Source organism: Salvelinus alpinus, chromosome 7 (genome assembly GCF_045679555.1).
Source record: "Salvelinus alpinus chromosome 7, SLU_Salpinus.1, whole genome shotgun sequence".
NCBI classification, from domain to species: Eukaryota; Metazoa; Chordata; class Actinopteri; order Salmoniformes; family Salmonidae; genus Salvelinus; species Salvelinus alpinus.
This window is the reverse complement of record NC_092092.1, coordinates 39,162,223-39,186,832: the sequence shown is the minus strand read 5'-3', so window position 1 is coordinate 39,186,832 and position 24,610 is coordinate 39,162,223. Positions and strand designations below refer to the sequence as shown.

The 24,610-nt window shown below is 42.8% G+C and overlaps 1 protein-coding gene and 1 long non-coding RNA gene across 5 annotated transcripts in view; both read left to right on the top strand.

Annotated features, from left to right (window-relative positions):
- Positions 1-24,610, top strand: part of LOC139580992 (uncharacterized) — a 587,892-nt gene that overhangs the window by 381,434 nt on the left and 181,848 nt on the right. The window lies entirely within an intron of this gene.
- Positions 1-24,610, top strand: part of LOC139580982 (arf-GAP with dual PH domain-containing protein 1-like) — a 39,782-nt gene that overhangs the window by 9,589 nt on the left and 5,583 nt on the right. For 2 of the 4 annotated variants that reach the window (XM_071410209.1, XM_071410211.1), the window contains exons 2-7: positions 12,214-12,344; positions 13,534-13,625; positions 14,572-14,654; positions 20,231-20,343; positions 20,663-20,809; positions 24,454-24,537. In XM_071410209.1, the coding sequence (XP_071266310.1) occupies positions 12,214-12,344; positions 13,534-13,625; positions 14,572-14,654; positions 20,231-20,343; positions 20,663-20,809; positions 24,454-24,537 (650 nt within the window). Of the gene's footprint in view, positions 1-12,213; positions 12,345-13,533; positions 13,626-14,571; positions 14,655-20,230; positions 20,344-20,644; positions 20,810-24,453; positions 24,538-24,610 lie in introns of all 4 variants that reach the window. The other 2 variants (XM_071410210.1, XM_071410212.1) reach the window with 1 other exon arrangement.

The following is a 24,610-nucleotide window of genomic DNA, read 5'->3' as shown; positions in this document are numbered from 1 at the left end:
TTTATTTGAACAGTGAGAGACAGAATAACAACAAAAATATCCAGAAAAATGCATGTCAAAAATGTTATAAATTGATTTGCATTTTAATGAGGGAAATAAGTATTTGACCCCTTCTCAATCAAAAAGATTTCTGGCTCCAAGGTGTCTTTCATACAGGTAACGAACGGAGATTAGGAGCACACTCTTAAAGGGAGTGCTCCTAATCTCAGTTTCTTACCTGTATAAAAGATACCTGTCCACAGAAGCAATCAATCAATCAGATTCCAAACTCTCCACCATGGCCAAGACCAAAGAGCTCTCCAAGGATGTCAGGGACAAGATTGTAGACCTACACAAGGCTGGAATGGGCTACAAGACCATCGCCAAGCAGCTTGGTGAGAAGGTGACAACAGTTTCTGTGATTATTCGCAAATGGAAGAAACACAAAAGAACTGTCAATCTCCCTCAGCCTGGGGCTCCATGCAAGATCTCACCTCGTGGAGTTGCAATTATCATAAGAACGGTGAGGAATCAGCCCAGAACTACACAGGAGGATCTTGTCAATGATCTCAAGGCAGCTGGGACCATAGTCATCAAGAAAACAATTGGTAACACACTATGCCGTGAAGGACTGAAATCCTGCAGCGCCCGCAAGGTCCCCCTGCTCAAGAAAGCACATATACATGCCCGTCTGAAGTTTGCCAATGAACATCTGAATGATTCAGAGGACAACTGGGTGAACGTGTTGTGGTCAGATGAGACCAAAATGGAGTTCTTTGGCATCAACCCAACTTGCCGTGTTTGGAGGAGGAGGAATGCTGCCTATGACCCCAAGAAACCATCCCCATCGTCAAACATGGAGGTGGAAACATTATGCTTTGGGGGTGTTTTTCTGCTAAAGGGACAGGACAACTTCACCGCATCAAAGGGACGATGGACGGGGCCATGTACCGTCAAATCTTGGGTGAAAACCTCCTTCCCTCAGCCAGGGTATTGAAAATGGGTCGTGGATGGGTATTCCAGCATGACAATGACCCAAAACACACGGCCAAGGCAACAAAGGAGTGGCTCAAGAAGAAGCACATTAAGGTCCTGGAGTGGCCTAGCCAGTCTCCAGACCTTAATCCCATAGAAAATCTGTGGAGGGAGCTGAAGGTTCGAGTTGCCAAACGTCAGCCTCGAAACCTTAATGACTTGAAGAAGATCTGCAAAGAGGAGTGGGACAAAATCCCTCCTGAGATGTGTGCAAACCTGGTGGCCAACTACAAGAAACGTCTGACCTCTGTGATTGCCAACAAGGGTTTTGCCACCAAGTACTAAGTCATGTTTTGCAGAGGGGTCAAATACTTATTTCCCTCATTAAAATGCAAATCAATTCATAACATTTTTGACATGCGTTTTTCTGGATTTTTTTGTTGATATTCTGTCTCTCACTGTTCAAATAAACCTACCATTAAAATTATAGACTGATCATTTCTTTGTCAGTGGGCAAACGTACAAAATCAGCAGGGGATCAAATACTTTTTTCCCTCACTGTATATAAGAAGACGCATTGTACTCCTTCTCGTAGTCAAATGTACTCAGATCCTTACACAGGCTTTGGGGCCTGAAAGGGGGAAGCATCTTCATACAGTATTCCCTTCAATATTTGAGTCATGAAATCCTGGAGATCCAAGAACCTTTTAGCCGCTTTCACAATGATTTCCAGTTTCATTTTTTTGGTACTGTACAATTCATCACCTGTGCAATAAAGGCCAAGAAAAATCAACCTTCTACACGATTAGTGTTTCAGGATCTCTCAACTGACTGACATCCACAGACTGTTGGGCATCCACTAGAGCGTCATCATCTCTACTCACTGCTTCGACAATTTTCACTGCCTCTGCATAGGAGACCTTCTCGACAGCCCTGATCCTTCCTGCTTTGACCTTCTTCACCTTAACAGGGCACTCAGGGAACGTGATTCCCATCACAATTGCAACACCGTGCCTCCTCAGACTCCTCAACAGTGGTATTCCGTTGGCCAGACTTTTTACAGTTTTTGACATTGAAGTGGCTTTTTTTACATAAGGTTGCACCGCATATCTCATATCCCAGCTTAAAATGGGTCAGGGGAAGTTCTTCATCAAACATCAAGAACACATAAAGGCTTTCTCCCTTTCCATTCACAGTGCGGGTTAAGCGACGTGAATCAACTATTCCTTGCATGTTCATCTTAAACCACGAAGCCTCAATATCCATCGAGACGCCAGATACGACACCATTTATCGGTGCCCTACTCCGATGAATCGTAGCATGTCACTTCATGCGTCGATAATTTATACAAAGATGGAATGTTGTTATATATATTCAACAGAAGACAATCATTTGTTAATTTGACAAAAAGGAGAAATCAGTTGAAATCGCACTGTGGATGTATTAGACTTCCTAATTGCATTGGGGGCATACTAATATTTCACTTCACAGCCTTACTTATGGATTGTGGATCAATTAAATTGGGTATCGGCCTATTCAGTGACACCCACAGAACGAAACCGTGAAGAGTTTACACACACATAGGCGTCGTAGCTCTTATTGCAGGACTTTGTGTGAAATCACCTCACTAGTCAGCCTATTGTGCATATTGAACAGTCATATTGCAATGTACAGCCTTACCTATGGATCTTGGGCCCATTAAATGGGGTATCAGCCTACTCAGTGACACCCACAGAATACAACTGTGAAGAGTTCACACAAATATTAGTGTCGTAGCTCTTGTTGCAGGACTATGACTGTGGGAAATCACCTCACCTGTCAGTCTAGTGTGCATATCGGACATTCATATTGCAATGTACAGCTGTGTTCTGGACTTACCCCATTTCATGGACCCAAGATCCATAGGTAAAGCTCTACATTGCATCATGAATGTTCAATATGCAAAATAAGCTGAATAGTGAAGTAATTTCCCACGGTTTAAGTCCTGCAATAATATGTTTACACTAATATTTATGTAAACTCTTCACAGCTGTGAACATTTAATTGGCCCAAGGCTGTACAGTCGTGGCCAAAAGTTTTGATAATGACACAAATATTAATTTTCACAAAGTCTGCTGCCTCAGTTTGTATGATGGCAATTTGCATATACTCCAGAATGTTATGAAGAGTGATCAGATGAATTGCAATTAATAATTAAGTCCCTCTTTGCCATGCAAATGAACTGAATCCCCCCAAAAACATTTCCACTGCATTTCAGCCCTGCCACAAAAGGACCAGCTGACATCATGTCAGTGATTCTCTTGTTAACACAGGTGTGAGTGTTGACGAGGACAAGGCTGGAGATCACTCTGTCATGCTGATTGAGTTCGAATAACAGACTGGAAGCTTTAAAAGGAGGGTGGTGCATGGAATCATTGTTCTTCCTCTGTCAATCATGGTTAACTGCAAGGAAACACGTGCCTTCATCATTGCTTTGCACAAAAATGGCTTCACAGGCAAGGATATTGCTGCCGGTAAGATTGTACGTAAATCAACCATTTATTCAGATCATCAAGAACTTCACGGAGAGCGGTTCAATTGTTGTGAAGAAGGCTTCAGGGCGCCCAAGCGCCAGGACCGTCTCCTAAAGTTGATTCAGCTGCGAGATCGGGGCACCACCAGTACAGAGCTTGCTCAGGAATGGCAGCAGGCAGGTGTGAGTGCATCTGCACGCCCAGTGAGGTGAAGACTTTTGGAGGATGGCCTGGTGTCAAGAAGGGCAGCAAAGAAGCCACTTCTCTCCAGGAAAAACATCAGGGACAGACTGATATTCTGCAAAAGGTACAGGGATCGGACTGCTGAGGACTGGGGTAAAGTCATTTTCTCTGATGAGTCCCCTTTCCGATTGTTTGGGGCATCTGGAAAAAAGCTTGTCCGGAGAAGACAAGTTGAGCGCTACCATCAGTCGTGTCATGCCAACAGTAAAGACCATTCATGTGTGGGGTTGCTTCTCAGCCAAGGGAGTGGGCTCACTCACAATTTTGCCTAAGAACACAGCCATGAATAAAGAATGGTAACAACCCATCCTCCGAGAGGAACTTCTCCCAACCATCCAGGAACAGTTTGGTGACGAACAATGCCTTTTCCAGCATGATGGAGCACCTTGCCATAAGGCAAAAGTGATAACTAAGTGGCTCGGGGAACATAACATCGATATTTTGGGTCCATGGCCAGGAAACTCCCCAGACCTTAATCCCATTGAGAACTTGTGGTCATTCCTCAAGAGGCGGGTGGACAAACAAAAACCCACAAATTCTGACAAACTCCAAGCATTGATTATGCAAGAATGGGCTGCCATCAGTCAGGATGTGGCCCAGAAGTTAATTGACAGCATGCTAGGGCGGATTGCAGAGGTCTTGAAAAAGAAGGGTCAACACTGCAAATATTGACTCTTTGCATCAACTTCAGGTAATTGTCAATAAAGCCTTTGACACTTATGAAATGCTTGTAATTATACTTCAGTATTCCATAGTAACATCTGACAAAAATATCTAAAGACATTGAAGCAGCAAACTTTGTGAAAATTAATATTTGTGTCATTCTCCCAAAATTTGGCCATGACTGTACAATGCATTCAGTCTGCCCCCAATGCAATTCTGAAGTCGAACACACCCACAGTGTGATTTCAACTGATTAACATTTTGGGGGCAAATTAACTAATTGTTGACTTTATATAACAACATTCCAAACTCGTTAAGCATTATCCAGTTGAAATATGGCATGATTCCACTATTTGTATCTGTTTGCGTCAGTTTCAATGCAGGTCTTTTATTTTGAAGGTGAACTGCAAATTCTACTATTGTGGCTAATCATTATTGTGGCTAGCTTCACATAGGTGGTGAAGTCGAGCAATGCAACGGACATTAATCAACCAATGGTGTGTTAGATACAGATGTTTGACACCCCCTCATTATAATATTGGAGGAAGAAATGCATAAATAAATACATTAATAAATATATACATTAATTAAAGTTTGAGTAACTAGATAATACATAGATAAATAATTAAATACATACAGATATGTAGATACAGTACCAGTCAAAAGTTTGGACACACCTCATTCAAGTGTTTTTCTTTATTTTTACTATTTTCTACATTGTAGAATAATAGTGAAGACATCAAAACTATGAAATAACACATATGGAATCATGTCGTAACCAAAAAAGTATTAAACAAATCAAAATATATTTTATATTTGAGATTCTTCAAAGTAGCCACCCTTTGTGTTGATGACTGCTTTGGCATCCAGCCAACACAACTGTGGGAAGCATTGGAGTCAACATGGGCCAGCATTCCTGTGGAACGCTTTCGGCACCTTGTAGAGTCCATGCCCTGACGAATTGACGCTGTTCTGAGGGCAAACGGGGGTGCAACTCAATATTAGGAGAGTGTTCCTAATGTTTTGTACAATCAATGTATATTTGACATTGTATCTAAAAGCATAAATGAGAAATAATTAATCAAAGTTGGCATATACACATATTTATGACATTTTGGCCTTACCCTTTAAGACTCTGTAATGTTTAATCCGTAGATGCTACAAAGCAAAACTTGGTGTCATATTCATCATTAATGCTTGCTCTGTAATATGAGTAGTATTTTGATTTCATTATTACTCTTTTTACACCAATTTATGAATATAGAAAAATATAAACAGAAATATGAACAATGTACCATTTTTGATTTGGCAAATGATTCAATATATTGTTGAAAATTAATATACTCTTAAGGGCATATCAAATATCCAGAGTGGGATCTCTGCTAGTTTTAAAGTTAAGGCCCATTTTATACGGAGAAATTGGCATAATAGGCAATGTAACCAATCACAGCCTTCCTTTTTACTTTGATCATTGCACATCCTGCAAATCACCCGCAGAGGGCAGTGTTGTAGTACTCGTCCAGGACTCATTTCCCGATTTTCAAGACTTGTGACTTGACTTGGACTCGACGCTTGGTGACTCGAACTCGCCTTCTCGTGACTTGTATTTGCACTTGGACTGGATAGGCTAAGCAGAATATGAGCAGAAATGGGTGCGCAGAGCAGCGAGGGTTCTGTTCTCTAGCAGTGAGAAGGATGCGCCAAACCCGGAATTCATCAGCTGGTGAGCTGAGGTGGAGCAAGCGATGATTATGGGCAGATAGACTCCGCTCTGGCTCCGCCTCTGATCATAGGCTACACATCACGCAAGCGACTCTCTGGCTTTCCCGTAACCACCAGTCACCAACCTACTATTTATTTATTAATTAAAATAAGATAATTGAACCTTTATTTAACTAGGCAAGTCAGTTAAGAACAAATTCTTATTTACAATGACGGCCTACACCGGCCAAACCCGGACGACGCTGGGCCAATTGTGCTCCGCCCTATGGGACTCCCAATCACGACTGGTTGTGATACAGCCTGGAATCGAACCAGGGTGTCTGTAGTGACACCTCTGGCACTGAGATGTTCAGTGAGGAATTAGTCTATTTCACTGATTTATGCAGGGTAATTTACACCAGTGATGTACTGTACCACTGTCAGAGGGATAGCCATTTGCTCCCACACGTTGATGATGCCATACAGTATTATGCTAATGTTCAGAATGTCTCCCCTGTGTGGTCCTGCTGATATAAGGCCAGATATTGTAGGCCCACACACAACCTCATCTCTCTTATCAGGATGCTTACCTTCAATGGCCACAGCCCACAGAGAATGACTGCGATTTTTTTCCCCCACACGGGAATTTGTCTGTACCCTCCATGAAGGGCAGCATCCAAATGCTGAGGCAGAGAGAAACTGTTAAGCTTTACTGGTCACTGACCTACCTCGTCTAGTGGAGCACAGAGTAAGGACGAATAAGCCATCAAACACAGACGCCCAGGTGCGGACACACATGCACGCGCACACATGCACGCGAACGCACACACACACACAGTCTTGTATAACTAACCTTGTGGGGACACACAATTCAGTCCCATTCAAAATTCTATTTTGCCTAACCACTAACCCTAACCTTAACCCTAGCCCTAACCTTAACAATGAAACCTAACCTTAACCCTAAATCTAAATCTAACTTCAACACTAATTCTAACCTTAACCCTTAACCGTCTAGAAATAGGATTTCACCTTGTGGAGACTAACAAAATGTCCCCAGTTGGTCAAATTTTTGTATGTTTACTATCTAACTAATGCGATCTAACTAATGTATGTTATGGTGATGAAGGGGTTAGAACATCAGCCATTCTAGGGAATATGAGAGGGTAGGCATTAGACGGCCAATTAATGAATCAATTAATAGCCTTGTTATCTCGTTCTGACTAATTAAACACTCCCCCCACTGTCTGTACTGTGATGCTGCTTTGCACACAAACACGTGTGTGCACACACCCACACGCGCAGACACACACACACACACAGGGGGAATCCAATGTGTGTTAACGAGGATGTGTTTTCCACCTTACCGATACTAACAGTCATGTCAAGTGGAAAATCCCAGTGACAGAAGCACATGTGCTTTCTGTTGCTGGTCAGTTTGCTTTCCTCCGCTCTCTGATTCACACACCTAGTGACCCCACCTCTGGCTATGGAAAGGAGGCCAGTTCTGATGGGGATTGTTTCCATAGAGATGGAGTCATTGTTTACGGACATGAGGCCACACCCAGAGCTGAAGGATACAGTGGAGAGAGGGGACAAAGTCTACACAAAGCAGACCCCCCCCCCCCCCCATCTCTCTCTTTATTTTTTCCCCCCTTTCCAATGTCACATGTTTCTCTCTTTGGTACTTGCTCCAGCACTTAAAAGGGTCTGTATCTCCATCTGAGCTTTCGCTGCATCCCAAGAGTACATGGAAATGCAAGAATAGACTCTATCCCTACCGCTTAGCTCTCAACTGACTCTCTTGAGTCGTGTGTGTGTGTGTGTGTGTGTGTGTGTGTGTGTGTGTGTGTGTGTGTGTGTGTGTGTGTGTGTGTGTGTGTGTGTGTGTGTGTGTGTGTGTGTGTGTGTGTGTGTGTGTGTGTGTGTGTGAGGAGCACAAGGCTGCAGTGCCTTTGTGTTTGGGAGGGGCTTTCCAGTGTGTGTGAATGTGGTTTGTTAGAACTAGGTGTCAGAATTATCTGCAAAGAGGGTGGTCTTGCCAGCTGTGCAAACTGCCTCTACACTTCATGGGAGGTTTCAATGGCTCAGGACCTATTAAACTGAGTAGAAACATTGAGCCTAAGTAAGCTAAAATGATATTAAACACAAATTATGTACACACACAAACGTATGCACATGCAAACGTGCATGCATACAGTTGAAGTCGGAAGTTTACATACACTTAGGTTAGAGTCATTAAAACTTGTTTTTCAACCACTCCACAAATTTCTTGTTAACAAACTATAGTTTTGGCAAGTCGGTTAGGACATGTACTTTGTGCATGACACAATACATTTTTCCAACAATTGTTTACAGACAGATTATTTCACTTATAACTCACTGTATCACAATTCCAGTGGGCCAGAAGTTTGCATACACTAAGTTGACTGTGCCTTTAAACAGCATGGAAAATTCCAGAAAATGATGTCATGGCTTTAGAAGCTTCTGATAGGCTAATTGACATCATTTGTAAGGTACTGGGTGTCGGAGTGCGAAGTCAGGCGCAGGAAAACAGAGAGTTCAATATAATGCTCATTTAATGTAACACGGTGAACCTCGGCCACCCCACTCAACACTGGGTGCTCAAAATAAACTGCCCCAGACACGGGGAACGAAAACAGTCCAGCACTATTCACGAACATACACAAACACGTAACGTCTGTAACAAACACCAGGCTTACAATAAACAATCCAGCACAAAGAAACGGGCTGGCCGGCTGACTAATAAAGCCCAACTAATTAGAACAAACACAAAACAGGTGTAACCAATAAACACATAAGGAGGGGGAGAAGATAATCAGTGGCAGCTAATAGGCCGGTGACGACGACCGCCGAGCGCCACCCGAACGGGAAGGGGAGCCTGACATCATTTGAGTCAATTGGAGGTGTACCTGTGGATGTATTTCAAGGCCTACCTTCAAACTCAGTGCCTCTTTGCTTGACATCATGGGAAAATCAAAAGAAATCAGCCAAGACCTCAGAATTTTTTTGTTGTAGAACTCCACAAGTCTGGTTCATCCTTGGGAGTAATTTCTAAACGGCTGAAGGTACCACGTTCATCTGTACAAACAATAGTATCCAAGTATAAACACCATGGGTCCACACAGCCGTTATACCGCTCAGGAAGGAGACGCGTTCTGTCTCCTAGAGATGAACGTACTTTGGTGCGAAAAGTGCAAATCAATCCCAGAACAACAGCAAAGGACCTTGTGAAGAGTAAAACGTAGAACGAGTCCTATATCGACATAGCCTGAAAGGCCGCTCAGCAAGGAAGAAGCCACTGCTCCAAAACCGCCATAAAAAAGCCAGACTACGGTTTGCAACTGCACATGGGGACAAAAATCGTACTTTTTGGAGAAATGTCCACTGGTCTGATGAAACAAAAATAGAACTGTTTGGCCATAATGACCATTGTTATGTTTGGAGGAAAAAGGGGGCGGCTTGCAAGCCGAAGAACACCATCCCAATCGTGAAGTACGGGGGTGGCAGCATCATGTTATGGGGGTGCTTTGCTGCAGGAGGGACTGGTGCACTTCACAAAATAGATGGCATCATGAGGCAGGAAAATGATGTGGATATATTGAAGCAACATCTCAAGACATCAGTGAAGAAGTTAAAGCTTGGTTGCAAATGAGTCTTCCAAATGGACAATGACCCAAGCAAACTTCCAAATTGTGGCAAAATGGCTTAAGGACAACAAAGTCAAGGTATTAGAGTGGCCATCACAAAGCCTGACCTCAATCCCATAGGAAATTTGTGGGCAGAACTGAAAAAGCGTGTGCGAGCAAGGAGGCCTACAAACCTGACTCAGTTACACCAGCTCTGTCAGGAGGAATGGGTCAAAATTCACCTAACTTATTGTGCGAAGCTTGTGGAAGGCTACCCGAAACGTTTTACCCAAGTTAAATAATTGAAAGGCAATGCTACCAAATACTAATTTAGTGTATGTAAACTTCTGCCCCACTGGGAATGTGGTGAAATAAATAAAAGCTGAAATAAATAATTCTCTCAACTATTATTCTGACATTTCACATTCTTAAAATAAAGTGGTGATCCTAACTGACCTAAGACAGGGAATTTTTGCTAGGATGAAATGTCAGAGATTGTGAAAAACGTAGTTTAAATGTATTTGGCTAAGGTGTATGTATTCTTCCTACTTCAACTGTGTGTGTATACACATAATAGGTATCAGCTGATTGGGCTACATTCACATTGTCAAGAGTTTCAAAAGCCTTGAATAAGCTCAGTGCAATGCCTGGATGAGTGCTCTCTTTCTAGTCAATGCATAAGGTCATTCAGTCAGCCAATTTCTCTCTCAGAATAGCGTGTGTGTGTGTGTGCGTGCGTCTGTTCGTGCATTGTGTGTGTGTGTGTGTGTGTGTGTGTGTGTGTGTGTGTGTGTGTGTGTGTGTGTGCAATGCATGGGTTATCACAGTAGAGCAGGGGTGTCAAACTCATTTCGCATCGTGGGCCACATACGGCCTAGGGAGATGTCAAGTGGGCCGGACCATTAAAATTATACCATACTCTGCTATAAATAACCAAAATATCATGTCTTTCCTTTGTTTTGGTGTAAAGAAGCACAAGAACATTAGGAAAATATTGAAATTTAATGAACTATCCTTTTACAAAACATTTCATGAAACACCTCATATTTCCTTAGACAAATGTGCAATTTACTTTTTTATGTGCAATAAAGCTTGTCGCTTCTCGGGACATACAAGTTCAGCCGCCTTCATCATGCATCGTTTAACAAAGTCACCGTCGGAATACGGCTTCGATGCTAATGCTATTTCGCTAGCAATTAGGTAGCTGGCTTTTACCGCTGCTTCACTGACTTCTCGGCTCTGGATGAAAGTTGACTGCTGTTTCCTCAGACCCGCCAGCAATTCGTTAATCTTATCTCTTCTCAGTTGTCCTTGCAAGCCGTCATATTTTTCGCTGTGATGAGTCTCGTAGTGGCATCGAATATTATATTCCTTCAATACCGAAACTTGTTGCAAACACACCAAGCACGAAGGTTTTCCGTGCATCTCTGTAAATAAATAGGACGTGGTCCATTTTTCTTTGAAAATTCTACACTCCTTATCTACTTTTCTCCGTTTGGATAACGACATTTTGGCTAATGAGGGTGTAGCGGAGAGATAGAGACCAAGGTATTAACAACGTCGTAACAAGCAGCAGATGGCGCATTGATACCGTCTGCTGTTTTCAGTCTGTCTCAGTGATGCAGCTTGTCTTCTACTCTGATGGAAAGAGTGCGCCCCTTAGCGGATAATCCATGAATTGCAGCGAATTAAAAATATTAATTCCATGTCTTTTATGCATTTTTTCCACTTTCAAATTATCCTGCGGGCCTGATCGAACCTCCTTGGGGGCCGGTTCCGGCCCGCGGGCCGTATGTTTGACACCCCTGCAGTAGAGAGATGACATCTCTCATATCTTCAGGACACCCATGCTTATAAACATGAATATCTCTTTGTTGTGTCCCAAAAAAGGCCAAGTGCAGGCCTGTTCATGTTTGTGGCAGATGCAATTTGACAGTTTATTCTTTCCATAGCACAGTGCTTTCTGCAGAGTTCTGTCATGTGTTTGCCTGTCATAGCTCTGTAGTCGCTGTGTGTGCGGGACCGTGCGTACATGCTTGCATGTGTGTGATAGAGTCTAGCGATGGCCTGGAGGTCTGTTGAACTGTGCTCTAATACTCTGTGGATTTTGATCAGTGAATAAATACAGTATCTAGCTCATTTCCTGTGCGAAGACTAAATATGGTTTCCCCTAATCCGATTCTGCAGCTCTGCCGTCTTTGGTCCACACACAAACACGCTCTCTATCTCTTTCTCTCTCTACGCAGCTCTATCCAGTTATACTGGGTTTGCTTCATTTACCTATTACCTTTCAGAACTGCAGGTGTCAGCACTTTTAGTATTTATAGTTTGGACCTTGAGCTCATATCCCTTCTGTTGCACCGCATTTATGACGCTATCTCTCCCCTTTGGTTCCTCTCTCCCCCTCTCCCTCCATATCTCTCCATCCCCACTGTTCTCTCCCTCCCTCTCTTTCTCCCTTCTCATGCCCCCCCCCCCCCCCCTCTCCTCAGAGCCAGACTGGGCTTCAGTGACTCTGGGTGTGTTTGTGTGCCAAGCCTGTTCCCTCCTCCACAGAGGCATCCCCCACATCAGCAGGGTCAAGTCTGTCCAGCAGGAGACATGGGACGCCTCAGAGGTCGAGGTCAGTAACCGCCTGCCATAGAGGGAAGCAGGAGAGCAAGACACTGGGACCATGTACATTATATTGTGTTGCATTACATTGGTACAAGTACATGTATTACATGTCACAACCTGATTTGAGATCAGATCTTGCCATCCAAGTTCTTAAGTCTGCTCATGTTAGAACAAGCAAAAAACTGACCCGCAGTCAGTTCCAGTAGTGTGTCTGATAGGGATGCGCTGGTCAGTTGTTTATTCACCCGCACCCACCCGCAATTGCTGATAACCCCTTCCGCAACCACCTGACTTTTTTAGGCCCACACCCGACCCTAACCCGAAAATATAGAAATCGTGCTGTACAGTTCCCTTTTTTCTCTTGAACATTTATTGAACAAATAGGATTTTCTTCAACATATATTAATTTGTTTATTTCATATTTAGTCCTATTGAACAGGGTATGACGAGGCGAGCTCTCTAATGCTCTCTCATAACATAGAGCCACCATTCTCCATTCCCCATGCGCGCCAAGTATTAACAGGTGTTCCTTGTTAAAAGTTAATTTGTGGAATTTCTTTCTTAATGCATTTGAGCCAATCAGTTGTGTTGTGACAAGGTAGCGGTGGTATGTATGTAAACTCAGTTTTTCACAATTCCTGACATTTAATCCTAGTAAAAAAATCACTGTTTTAGATCAGTTAGGATCACCACTTTATTTTAAGAATGTGAAATGTCAGAATAATTGTGGAGAGAATGATTTATTTCAGCTTTTATTTCTTTCATCACATTTCCAGTGGGTTAGAAGTCTACATACACTCAATTAGTATTTGGTAGCATTGCCTTTAAATTGTTTAACTTGGGTCAACGTGGGTTAATAGATACTTTTTAAATGATATTATGTGAGCTAAACATAAAAAAAATTAAAACATGTTTTGTCCTTAAAGTATGATTTTTGGAGATTACTAATATTACTGTCCCCACTACAACAACAAAATACTTAAATATATGTAATTTTGTACTGTAGAATCCCATTCATTCGTATGGAAGACTGCTCCTACTTGGGATTGCCAATATGGCTGACCGGTGGCTTCAAAGCCTTTCAATGGCCAGTACATAGCATCTGTAATCCAGGGTTTATATACGTCATTGGTTGTCAATGCATTCATTGATTTGTATTAAAACCGAGAAAACTTTATTGTTCCGTCTGTCCTCAGCTAATGGCTGCCATGGGTAATGAACCAGCCAAAGCCAAGTATGAACAGAAAGTTCCAGCATTCTACTACAGACCCAAACACACAGACTGCAAGTAAGTCACCCACATGACTGAGTTATAATGATGTACTAACAACGTCTGGTCGATTAGTATGTAGACACTTAGTGGTATACAAAGACATCACTGCTGTGTCAAGTGTTGTTACTGCAAAACGCTTACTGTTTCACACCCGTACTGAAATGTAACACGTACTTCTTCTTCCTTTGTGTGTGTGTGTCTGTGTCTGTGTCTGTGTGTGTGGTGGATGGTGTATGTGTGCACGTGTGTGTGTATGTCAGTGTGTTTGCCTGTGAAAGAAAGAGGGAGAGAGAGAGCGCGAGAGAGAGAGAGAAGCAAAAGTGTGAAGTGTAACTTCTACAATGACAGCGCCGAGTTGTGCCTGTGTCATTACTTTTCTCTGTGGCTGCCAACCCAATAAGCATATTACATGTGAGAGAGGGAATAGCGAGAGACAGATTTGGTTCTGTGTCAATTGAATGGATTACTTTAATCTGAATAATCTGATGTTTGTTCTGAAAAGATGCCAAATACGATCTAACCGTACTGACATGATTATAAGAGACACCGAAAAAAGATAGGAACATCTAAAATAGACCTGCATACAGTTTAAAAACATATATCAGAGAGAGAGAGAGAGAGGGGAGAGGCTGTTGTTGTCATGGTGAGGTTCACTCCTCTACACACACAACCAAAAAAAGATAATCTGTTATTAATCTGTTTACTCATGCTAATCAATCTCTTTGTCCTGGAGTAAAGGTGTAAAGGAGAGTGTGTGTGTGTGTGTGTGTGTCTGCGTGCCTGTGGGCAATGAAGATGAAAGGAAAGGAGAATCTGTCACAGCGAGATAAGTAGAAATGTAGCCTGTGTCCCAACCTCCCAGCTTGTTAGGTCATCATTCATTCACATAGCAGCGTGGAACCTGTGCTATAGAGAAAGGTGAGAGAAGGTGAAACCCATCCATTGCTTCATTGTGCTCCAGGCTACTGCGGGAGCAGTGGATCCGAGCCAGGTACGAGAGGAACGAGTTTGAGTTCATCGAGAAACAGGAGCCATACTCTGCAGGTGAGCTGGCACACACACACAAACGCACACACACACACACACAAGCTTTGCGTATGCAAAGCTATGGATGCAGAGCTATGCAAAATCAAACCAACAGATAGTCCTCTAATCCATTGCACTCAACAGTGGCCACACAAATGCTTTTTGTGAACTATGAATTTGAAGAAAGGATGACGTTGAGGCGTAGAATGAGGGCAGAGTGAATATGTCTGGCCTTGTGTTCTTCCTTGGTGGTTGTTTGTGTTCTTGCTAAGGTGAGGCAGACAGTATACAGTGGGGAGAACAAGTATTTGATACACTGCCGATTTTGCAGGTTTTCCTACTTACAAAGCATGTAGAGGTCTGTAATTTTTATCATAGGTACACTTCAACTGTGAGAGACGGAATCTAAAACAAAAATCCAGAAAATCACATTGTATGATTTTTAAATAATTAATTTGCATTTTATTGCATGACATAAGTATTTGATCACCTACCAACCAGTAAGAATTCCGGCTCTCACAGACCTGTTAGTTTTTCTTTAAGAAGCCCTCCTGTTCTCCACTCATTACCTGTATTAACTGCACCTGTTTGAACTCGTTACCTGTATAAAAGACACCTGTCCACACACTCAATCAAACAGATTCCAACCTCTCCACAATGGCCAAGACCAGAGAGCTGTGTAAGGACATCAGGGATAAAATTGTAGACCTGCACAAGGCTGGGATGGGCTACAGGACAATAGGCAAGCAGCTTGGTGAGAAGGAAACAACTGTTGGCGCAATTATTAGAAAATGGAAGAAGTTCAAGATGACGGTCAATCACCCTCGGTCTGGGGCTCCATGCAAGATTTCACCTCGTGGGGCATCAATGATCATGAGGAAGGTGAGGGATCAGCCCAGAACTACACGGCAGGACCTGGTCAATGACCTGAAGAGAGCTGGGACCACAGTCTCAAAGAAAACCATTAGTAACACACTACGCCGTCATGGATTAAAATCCTGCAGCGCACGCAAGGTCCCCCTGCTTAAGCCAGTGCATGTCCAGGCCTGTCTGAAGTTTGCCAATGACCATCTGGATGATCCAGAGGAGGAATGGGAGAAGGTCATGTGGTCTGATGAGACAAAAATAGAGCTTTTTGGTCTAACTCCACTCACCGTGTTTGGAGGAAGAAGAAGTATGAGTACAACCCCAAGAACACCATCCCAACCGTGAAGCATGAAGGTGGAAACATCATTCTTTGGGGATGCTTTTCTGCAAAGGGGACAGGACGACTGCACCGTATTGAGGGGAGGATGGATGGGGCCATGTATCGCGAGATCTTGGCCAACAACCTCCTTCCCTCAGTAAGAGCATTGAAGATGGGTCGTGGCTGGGTCTTCCAGCATGACAACGACACGAAGCACACAGCCATGGCAACTAAGGAGTGGCTCCGTAAGAAGCATCTCAAGGTCCTGGAGTGGCCTAGCCAGTCTCCAGACCTGAACCCAATAGAAAATCTTTGGAGGGAGCTGAACGTCCGTATTGCCCAGCGACAGCCCCGAAACCTGAAGGATCTGGAGAAGATCTGTAGGGAGGAGTGGGCCAAAATCCCTGCTGCAGTGTGTGCAAACCTAGTCAAGAACTACAGGAAACGTATGATCTCTGTAATTGCAAACAAAGGTTTCTGTACCAAATATTAAGTTCTGCTTTTCTGATGTATCAAATACTTATGTCATGCAATAAAATGCAAATTAATTACTTAAAAATCATACAATGTGATTTTCGGGATTTTTGTTTTAGATTCCGTCTCTCATAGTTGAAGTGTACCTATGATAAAAATTACAGACCTCTACATGCTTTGTAAGTAGGAAAACCTGCAAAATCGGCAGTGTATCAAATACTTGTTCTCCCCACTGTAAGTGTCAATGTCAGTGAATGACTCATGCTCTTATTTCATTGCATGAAAGCACTCGCTCTTATTGGAGCCAGACTGGACTCTCATTGATTAAAGATGACCTCATCTGTTTACTATGAGATTCTCCTTCCTCCTTGGGCACGCACGCACACAGTAGTGATCCGCGGGGTTGACTCATAACCCGCAGTTATATCCTCAGGGTGGTCGGGTTTAGGGTTGTGCAATATTGTGTGGATGAAGGGCGGGTGGGTAAAGAGAGACCAATGCATTAAAAATCCATGAATTTAGAATTCTTCACATCTATAGGCTACTTTGAGGTTTTCCCGTTCAGAATTTCTTCATCTGGCATTCGTTCGGAGGCTTTAGGGCCTAACTATGCGCACCAAATACATGCCGTTTTTTTTGTTTCAGCAGAACATTACTAGGCTACTCTGTTAAGGTATCACGGGATCCGTCAGTCTAACTTAGGAGCTTTTCAGCACCAGAGAACAACCAGTATTAAAATAAGGTGCAGAACAAAGGTTGTATTTACATATTATTTTGATTTATTTGCTGTCCAGTGAAATTAGTGCAGGTGAATATTTACAACAGCAGTCCTCCTGATAACGGTAAAGAACAGGCTTATATGCCCACAACAACCCGGCGCACCCGATTGTAGAGAGACCATACCAATGCGCACTTAAAGTGGATACATGAATAGACCATCGTTATAGGCACTACAAGGAAATCAAAAACAGACCGCAATAAACATACACCATATTTGCTACAGTTACTGGTTAAGCAATACAATGGATTGTGGGTGGTTGCGGGTGATCAAACAGCTGACCTGCGCATGACAAGCATGCACACGCACACACACACACACACAGCGCACACAAACAGACAGACACACACACGCGCGTTTGTTTTACTATCCTTGTGAGGACCGAACAATTGATTCCCATTCAAAATCCTATTTTCCCTAACCTCTAACCCTAACTCTTAAGCTAACGCTAACCTTAATCCAAAACCCCTAATACTAAAGCTAACCCTAACTCTTAACCCTTAATCTAACCCTAAAATAGTATTCTTCCTTGTGGGGACTGGCGAAATGTTCCCAGTTGTCTGAATTTTCCTTGTTTTACTATCCTTGTGAGGACTTCTGGTCTCAACAAGGATAGTAAAATCAAAAACACACATACTCCTTTCCTTTCATCTTAATTACACACACACACACACACACACACACACACACACACACACACACACACACACACACACACACACACACACACACACACACACACACACACACACACACACACACACACACACACACACACACACACACACACACACACACACACACAGCTATATGTCTGTGATACATAGGGATGCATTGGGCAGGAGATTTGTATTTGTTTATATCTATTTGCATCACATAATATTTGCATCGTCTATACATTTGCATCGGCTGTACCCAGGGTTAAAATTAATAGATCCATAGGTCCTACCCTCATCCAGACATCTGTCGCCTCTCTACCCTCTTTAGGGCCTTATATGTTCTGTTACCTACAGTACCTGTCAAAAGTTTGGACACACCTACTCATTCAAGGTTTTTTGTTTATTCAATGTGAAGACAACAAAACTATGAAATAACACATGTTAAATCAAAATATTTTATATTTGAGGTTCTTCAAATAGCCACCCTTTGCCTTGATGACAGCTTTGCACACTCTTGGCATTCTCTCAACCAGCTTCATGAGGTAGTCACCTGGAATGCATTTCAATAAACAGGTGTGCCTTGTTAAAAGTTCATTTGTGGAATTTCTTTCCTTCTTAATGCGTTTGAGCCAATCAGTTGTATTGTGACAAGGTAGAGTGGTATACAGAAGATAGCTCTATTTGGTAAAATACCACGTCCATATTATGGCAACAACAGTTCAAATAAGCAAAGAGAAACAACAGTCCATCATTAAGACATGAAGGTCAGTCAATCTGTAAAATTTCAAGAACTTTGAAAGTTTCTTCAAGTGAAATCGTAAAAACCATCAAGTGTTATGGTGAAACTGGCTCTCGAGAGAACCGCCACAGGAAAGGAAGACCCAGAGATATCTCTGCTGCAAAGGATAAGTTCATTAGAGTTAACTGCACCTCAGATTGCAGATTGCAGCTTCACAGAGTTCAAGTAACAGACACATCTCAACATCAATTGTGCAGAGGAGACTGCGTGAATCAGGCCTTCATGGTCTAATTGCTGCAAAGAAACCACTACTAAAGGACACAAATAATAAGAAGAGACTTGCTTGGGCCAAGAAACACAAGAAATGGACATTCGACGGGTGAAAATCTGTCCTTTTTTCTGATGAGTCCAAATTTTAGATTTCTGGTTCAAACTGCTGTGTCTTTGTGAGACGCAGAGTAGGTGAACGGATCTCCCACCGTGAAACATGGAGGAGGAGGTGTGATGGTGTGGAGGTGCTTTGCTGTTCACATGGTCTGTGATTTATTTAGAATGAAAGGCACACTTAACCAGCATGACCTCAACCCAATTTAGATGGTTTGGGATGAGTTGGACCCCAGAGTGAAGTAAAAGCAGCCAACAAGTACTGAACATAAGTGGGTACTCCTTCAAGACTGTTGGAAAAGCATTCCTCATGAAGCTGGTTGAGAGAATGCCAAGAGTGTGCAAAGCTGTCATCAAGGCAAAGGGTGGCTACTTTAAGAATCTAAAATATATTTTGATTTGTTTACACTTTTTTTGTTTACTACATGATGTGTTATTTAATTGTTTTGATGTCTTCACTATTATTCTACAATGGAGAAAATAGTAAAAATAAAGAAAAACCCTTGAATGAGTAGGTGTGTTCAAACTTTTGACTGGTACTGTACATCTTCTGTAGAGCAAGGAGGGTGGTGGTAAACTAGACTCCCAGTGCTCAATGGCAGTATTGATTCTGTATGCAGAGAAAAGGGAGGAGTGGGGGTTGTTATTGATCGATGAGGTAATGCAAGGTGAATAAATCACGATTAACTGGGAAAAGGAGAGATGCCAACCTCTGTCACCAGGGGATGGAGAGATGAGAGGGAGGAGAAAACAAGGGATAGATGAGGAAGGAGAGACGTTGGGGGTATGGGACTTGAGGGGTGTTGGATGGGAAGATTGAAAATGGGGATTAGTAGTATGTCATGCATTGATACAGTATATGTGAGTGTGTATGAGATAGATAGATAGATAGATAGATGGGGATACAGTGAACCGAGATTCGTGGGAAGGAGGAGAAAGGAAGATAGAGAAGTAAAGAGAGAAAATAGAGGGGGAGGAGGGAGAAAGAGAGAATATGAGCGAGTAAGAGAGAGTTGAAGAGAGTGTGTAGTCTGTAATGAATTATACACAGTGCTCTGTACTGCCACTTAATGAAACCACTTCCTGTCTGTAAGAGGTCCAGAAATAGACAGGAAGGACTAGAGTGCTGTGTCATTGACATGTAAAAGAATGTATAGTACTTTACCATCAGTGAGGTAATTTTTTCTTCCTGCCTTTTGTTCTATGACTTCCTCTCTCGTGTACTCTCTTTCACCTAAAGCCCCTCTCTCTCTCTTCATCCCTCTCTTTCTGTCTCCCTTTCTCTCTCCCTTCATACGCTTTGGTATTTCTTGATTACACCAGAGAGTTATTTCAGTATGTCTGAGTTTGTCTGGTGGGTTTCTATCTACCCAGGGTACAGAGAGGGGTTTCTATGGAAACGCGGGCGAGACAACGGCCAGTTCCTCAGCCGGAAATTCATCCTGTCAGAACGAGAGGGGGCGCTCAAGTATTTCAACAAGCAGGACGTAAGGCTGGAGTCAACACGTGTTCACATCTGCACATGCTCTCACACATAAATACAAGCATGTTCCTGGGAAACGTAATCTCCAGCTAACTTATGCTACTAGCTTTCAGGTTAATCATCTCTTTCAAGTTAATCATGAATACTTGTATAGCACGCTATGTAAATGTGTCCACAAGGAAACTAAAACAAATACCTCAACAGACTTAATCTCCTTACCTATCTTTTTGTGTTTACTGTAAACATACAGTATGTATTATTCGATGTAACGATTTATACGTATACTGTATTTATGTACCGTACAGTTTGTGTATCTCCCCCAGGCGCGGGACCCCAAGGCGGTGATGAAGATCGAGACTCTCAATGCCACGTTCCAGCCGGCTAAGATAGGCAACCCCTACGGCCTGCAGATTACTTACCTGAGAGACAACAGCACCAGGAACATCTTCGTCTACCACAGTGACTCTAAGGTGAGGCATTATGGGTGACTGTGACCAAAAGGACTCTGCGGCTCTGTATCCTGGTCCCAGATCTGTTTATACTGGTATAGCCAACTCCTATTGTACAATGTGTAAATGCACGGAATTCTTAGAGGTATGATGAATCATCAATTGAATGGTACACATAATATGGCCGCTGTTCCTCATATGAAGGAACACTGATTTACAGCGGTTGCTCCACTAAAGGTTTTGAGATTATGCTGCGGGATTTAGAGGTAATTTGTGGTTTTGTACGCTACCCTGCGTCACCACTTCTTTGCCCCAGACCACCACAAGGGGGAGTTAGAGCACTGATTATGCTTTTGGGTCCTACTGTGTCTCTGACTGACAATGAATGGGCAACATAAACCTAAATAGAAACTGATAATTGTGCACGACTTCAGTATTACTTACTAAAACTGTTGTTACACTAAGGTTTTAATTATTTTATTTTGTTAGGATTATCTTGCTCTTACTGTAGTACTGTATGCCACTCCCGACCGGTCACATTGTACAGCGCCTGACTGGTGCAACGGTCTAAGACACTGCATAGAAGTGTAAACTGGTTTACTACAAATGCTGGTTCAATACCTGTGCCAGCCTCGGCTGGGAGACCCATTTGTTGATTGTAGGTTTTTGGTTTCTCTCCCTCTAAAAACAGAAATGGCTTTATTTACAAATTAGTAACAATGTCTCAACCCATGTTCAAGAATGGCCTTTTTCTCTCTCATTTTACTGTAATGAACACGAGGGGAGACAGAGAGCTGGTTTCAAGCGCAGGGCGCAGCAGGTGTTTATTGCAAAGGACCACAGGAGGAAGCAGGTAGCTGGGTCCAGGTGCAGGCAGAAGGTCATACACAGGGGGTCCAAAAGGGCAACAGTACAGGCAGGGAAAAGGCTAGTAACGTAGTCGGGAGATCAGGCAATAGGTAGATAACAGGAAATCCGATAAGCTAAAGTACAGGCAGGGAATAGGCAAAAGGCGTAATTAGTGAGACAGGCAAAAACTATCATACATGGGAGGATTAAATCACGAGAAAAGCAGCGCTCTGAAAGACATGCGTCACAAAACAAACAATACCTCACAGTGATGCGGTGCAAAGAACTGAACTAAATAGTGTGTGGTAATGACATACAGGTGTGTGAACAGGTGATCAGAATTCAGGTGATTGGGATCTGGAGAGTGAGCTGCGTTCAGGGGATCTAGGTATTTGAGGGTGTGAGTTGGAAGCAGACGTTACCTTTACGTTATTTGAAAACAAAATCATCTCCAAAATATTGTAATTATTTTAAAACAAAGCGATTATTATTATTATTAATTGAGAATTATATAAAAGCCTGTTGGATATTCTCACAGATATATTATTAACCCTGTTATTAGCAGGACAATACATATTGGTCATGGCTCGCGAGTGGCGCACAATGGGATTGCCTTGCAGTTCTCCAGTTGTATCCACTGAAAGCGTGCGAGGTTCAAGGCACGAGGGTAGGGGGCACGGGATGGGCCGCAGATACGCACACAGAAGGCCGACCTAGCTCATGGGGAAGGGAGGAGGAGGAGGAGGAAGGGGGAGGGGTCCCACCCCGCCAGACTGGCAGCACTAAGGGGCATTGCACTAATAATGGCGCTGACTAGGGAAACGTTCCCGCTGTTATGTTCTTAGTGCCAGTCTGCACGTTCAAACTAAAACAATGTAACTAATAATGGCATCTTTATGCTTTCATTAATAAAATATTGATAAAATACTCTTTCAAAAAGCTGATGTTTATTTAGTTATGGATCCATTACTATGGGAATAAATATCACTGAATTACAGCAATATCCTCCAATCCTCTATATGTAATTATTGGCGGAGAGTCACGTCATATTTTTCGATATACTCTAGGCCTACCGCAGGGGACATGAGTCTCACTAGTGTTGAGTAAAGTGCTGTTAAAAGTGGTGTAGGTGTTATTTATTTAAAGAGCATATTGAAGTTAGAAGCAATTGGATTTGAAGCAATAGCCTACAACTATTTTAGCACCATTTTGCGCTGCTCTGAGACAAGCATGGGGACTGGTCTTGATAAATCAATGAGATTTTTATTTTCACAGAATCTCTGTTTGGGTATATGTTAGACTTATGCTCTTAGTGTAACCTTTATTTAACTAGGCAAGTCAGTTAAGAACAAATGATTATTTACGAGGACAGCCTACTCATTCCTCCCCATCGGGGAATTGAACCCCAGTCTTGTAAGGTTCTGCTTGTCTTTTCTTAGTCAACCTTGTGTTCTTGAACGTAGCCCTGTTTTTATTTTACTAGGCAAGTCAGTTAAGAACACATTCTTATTTTCAATGACAGCCTAGGAACAGAGGGGTAACTGCGTTGTTCAGGGGCAGAACGACTTGTCAATTCGGGGATTCAATCTTGCAACCTTGCGGTTACAAGTCCAACACTCTAACCGCTAGGCTACCTGCCGCCCCAGGTAGCCTAATTCACCTGTGTTCGTTTCTCACTTGGTCTCATCAGCTCCCTATTTATTTCAGTTCTTTCTGTTTGTATAGTTGTGAGGTATTGTTTGTTTTTGACTACCTACCTGTGTTTGACCATTGCCTGCCTGCCTGTGATCACGATTCCTGCCTTCTGCGAAGGCTTAGTAAACATCTGCCGCACTCTGCGTGTGAATCTACACATTTTTCTCCCTGAGTATTCATTACAGGTCTCCCGCGTGCCCGCATTCTTTAGTACAGCCACTATTGAAGGCTATCAAATGCTCTTCTGGTGGTCAAATTAGCACTAGCTAGCATTAATGGTACCAGTGGTTCACACTTAAATAACGTGCCATAGAATTCTGCGGCACCATACAAGCTGCGCCACAGTATACCGCAACTTTTAAAGGACGAGCCACTGCAGTCTGTTCAACTAAATTTGAGTCTCTACACTCTTATAAAAATGGGTTCCAAAAAGGTTCTTTGGGTTTACCCATAGGAAAACACTTTTCGGTTCCAGGTAGAACTCTTTTGGGTTCCATGTAAAACCCTCTGGGGAAAGGATTCTACAAGGAACCCAATATGATTCTACCTGGAACCAAAAAGGTTTCTTCAAAGGGTTCTCCTTTGGGGACAGCCGAAGAACCCTTTTAAGCTCTAGATAGCACCTTTTGCTGTTCTGGATAACCAAGGGAGAGTGGAAATCAACATGTCTAGATATCTATTTCATCAGTAGACGTGTTCTTCACTGTGACAGCAGTACTCGTCATCCTGCCGTGTAATCTGGTCAGTGGAGCTGGCTAGAGGAATGTGGAGGGGGTTGTAATCACACACAGAGTTGTTGGCTGGCGGGCTGTTTTTCTCTGAGGGTTTACTGCTGTGCACACAGGTGATCATCTCTCTCAGTAGCAAGTCACCCTTGTCTGTGGGTTAGGATGAAAGGCACAGCGTGTACAGCCTCCTCAGCTGGTTAACAGACACGATAGCAAGCTTGAACAGAACAGTAATATTAAAGCTGTTTTGTCGTGATATAATACCTTGATCACGTCTCGTAATGTTCCATACTGTAGCAGGTTTACGGTCTTCTCAATGCAGGGATAACTCTGAATAAAGCACGTATCTGACTATCTCTGACTAGGATGCTTTTGTGTCTTTTGTTTTGGTAGGAAATGGTGGACTGGTTCAACGCTATCAGAGCTGCCAGGTTCCATTACCTTCAGGTGGCCTTCCCTGGAGCCAGTGATGAGGAGGTGAGGCCACAACATATATTTAGAAATGAGTATTAACACTATTAAACACAATTAAACAAATAATTTTCTCTCT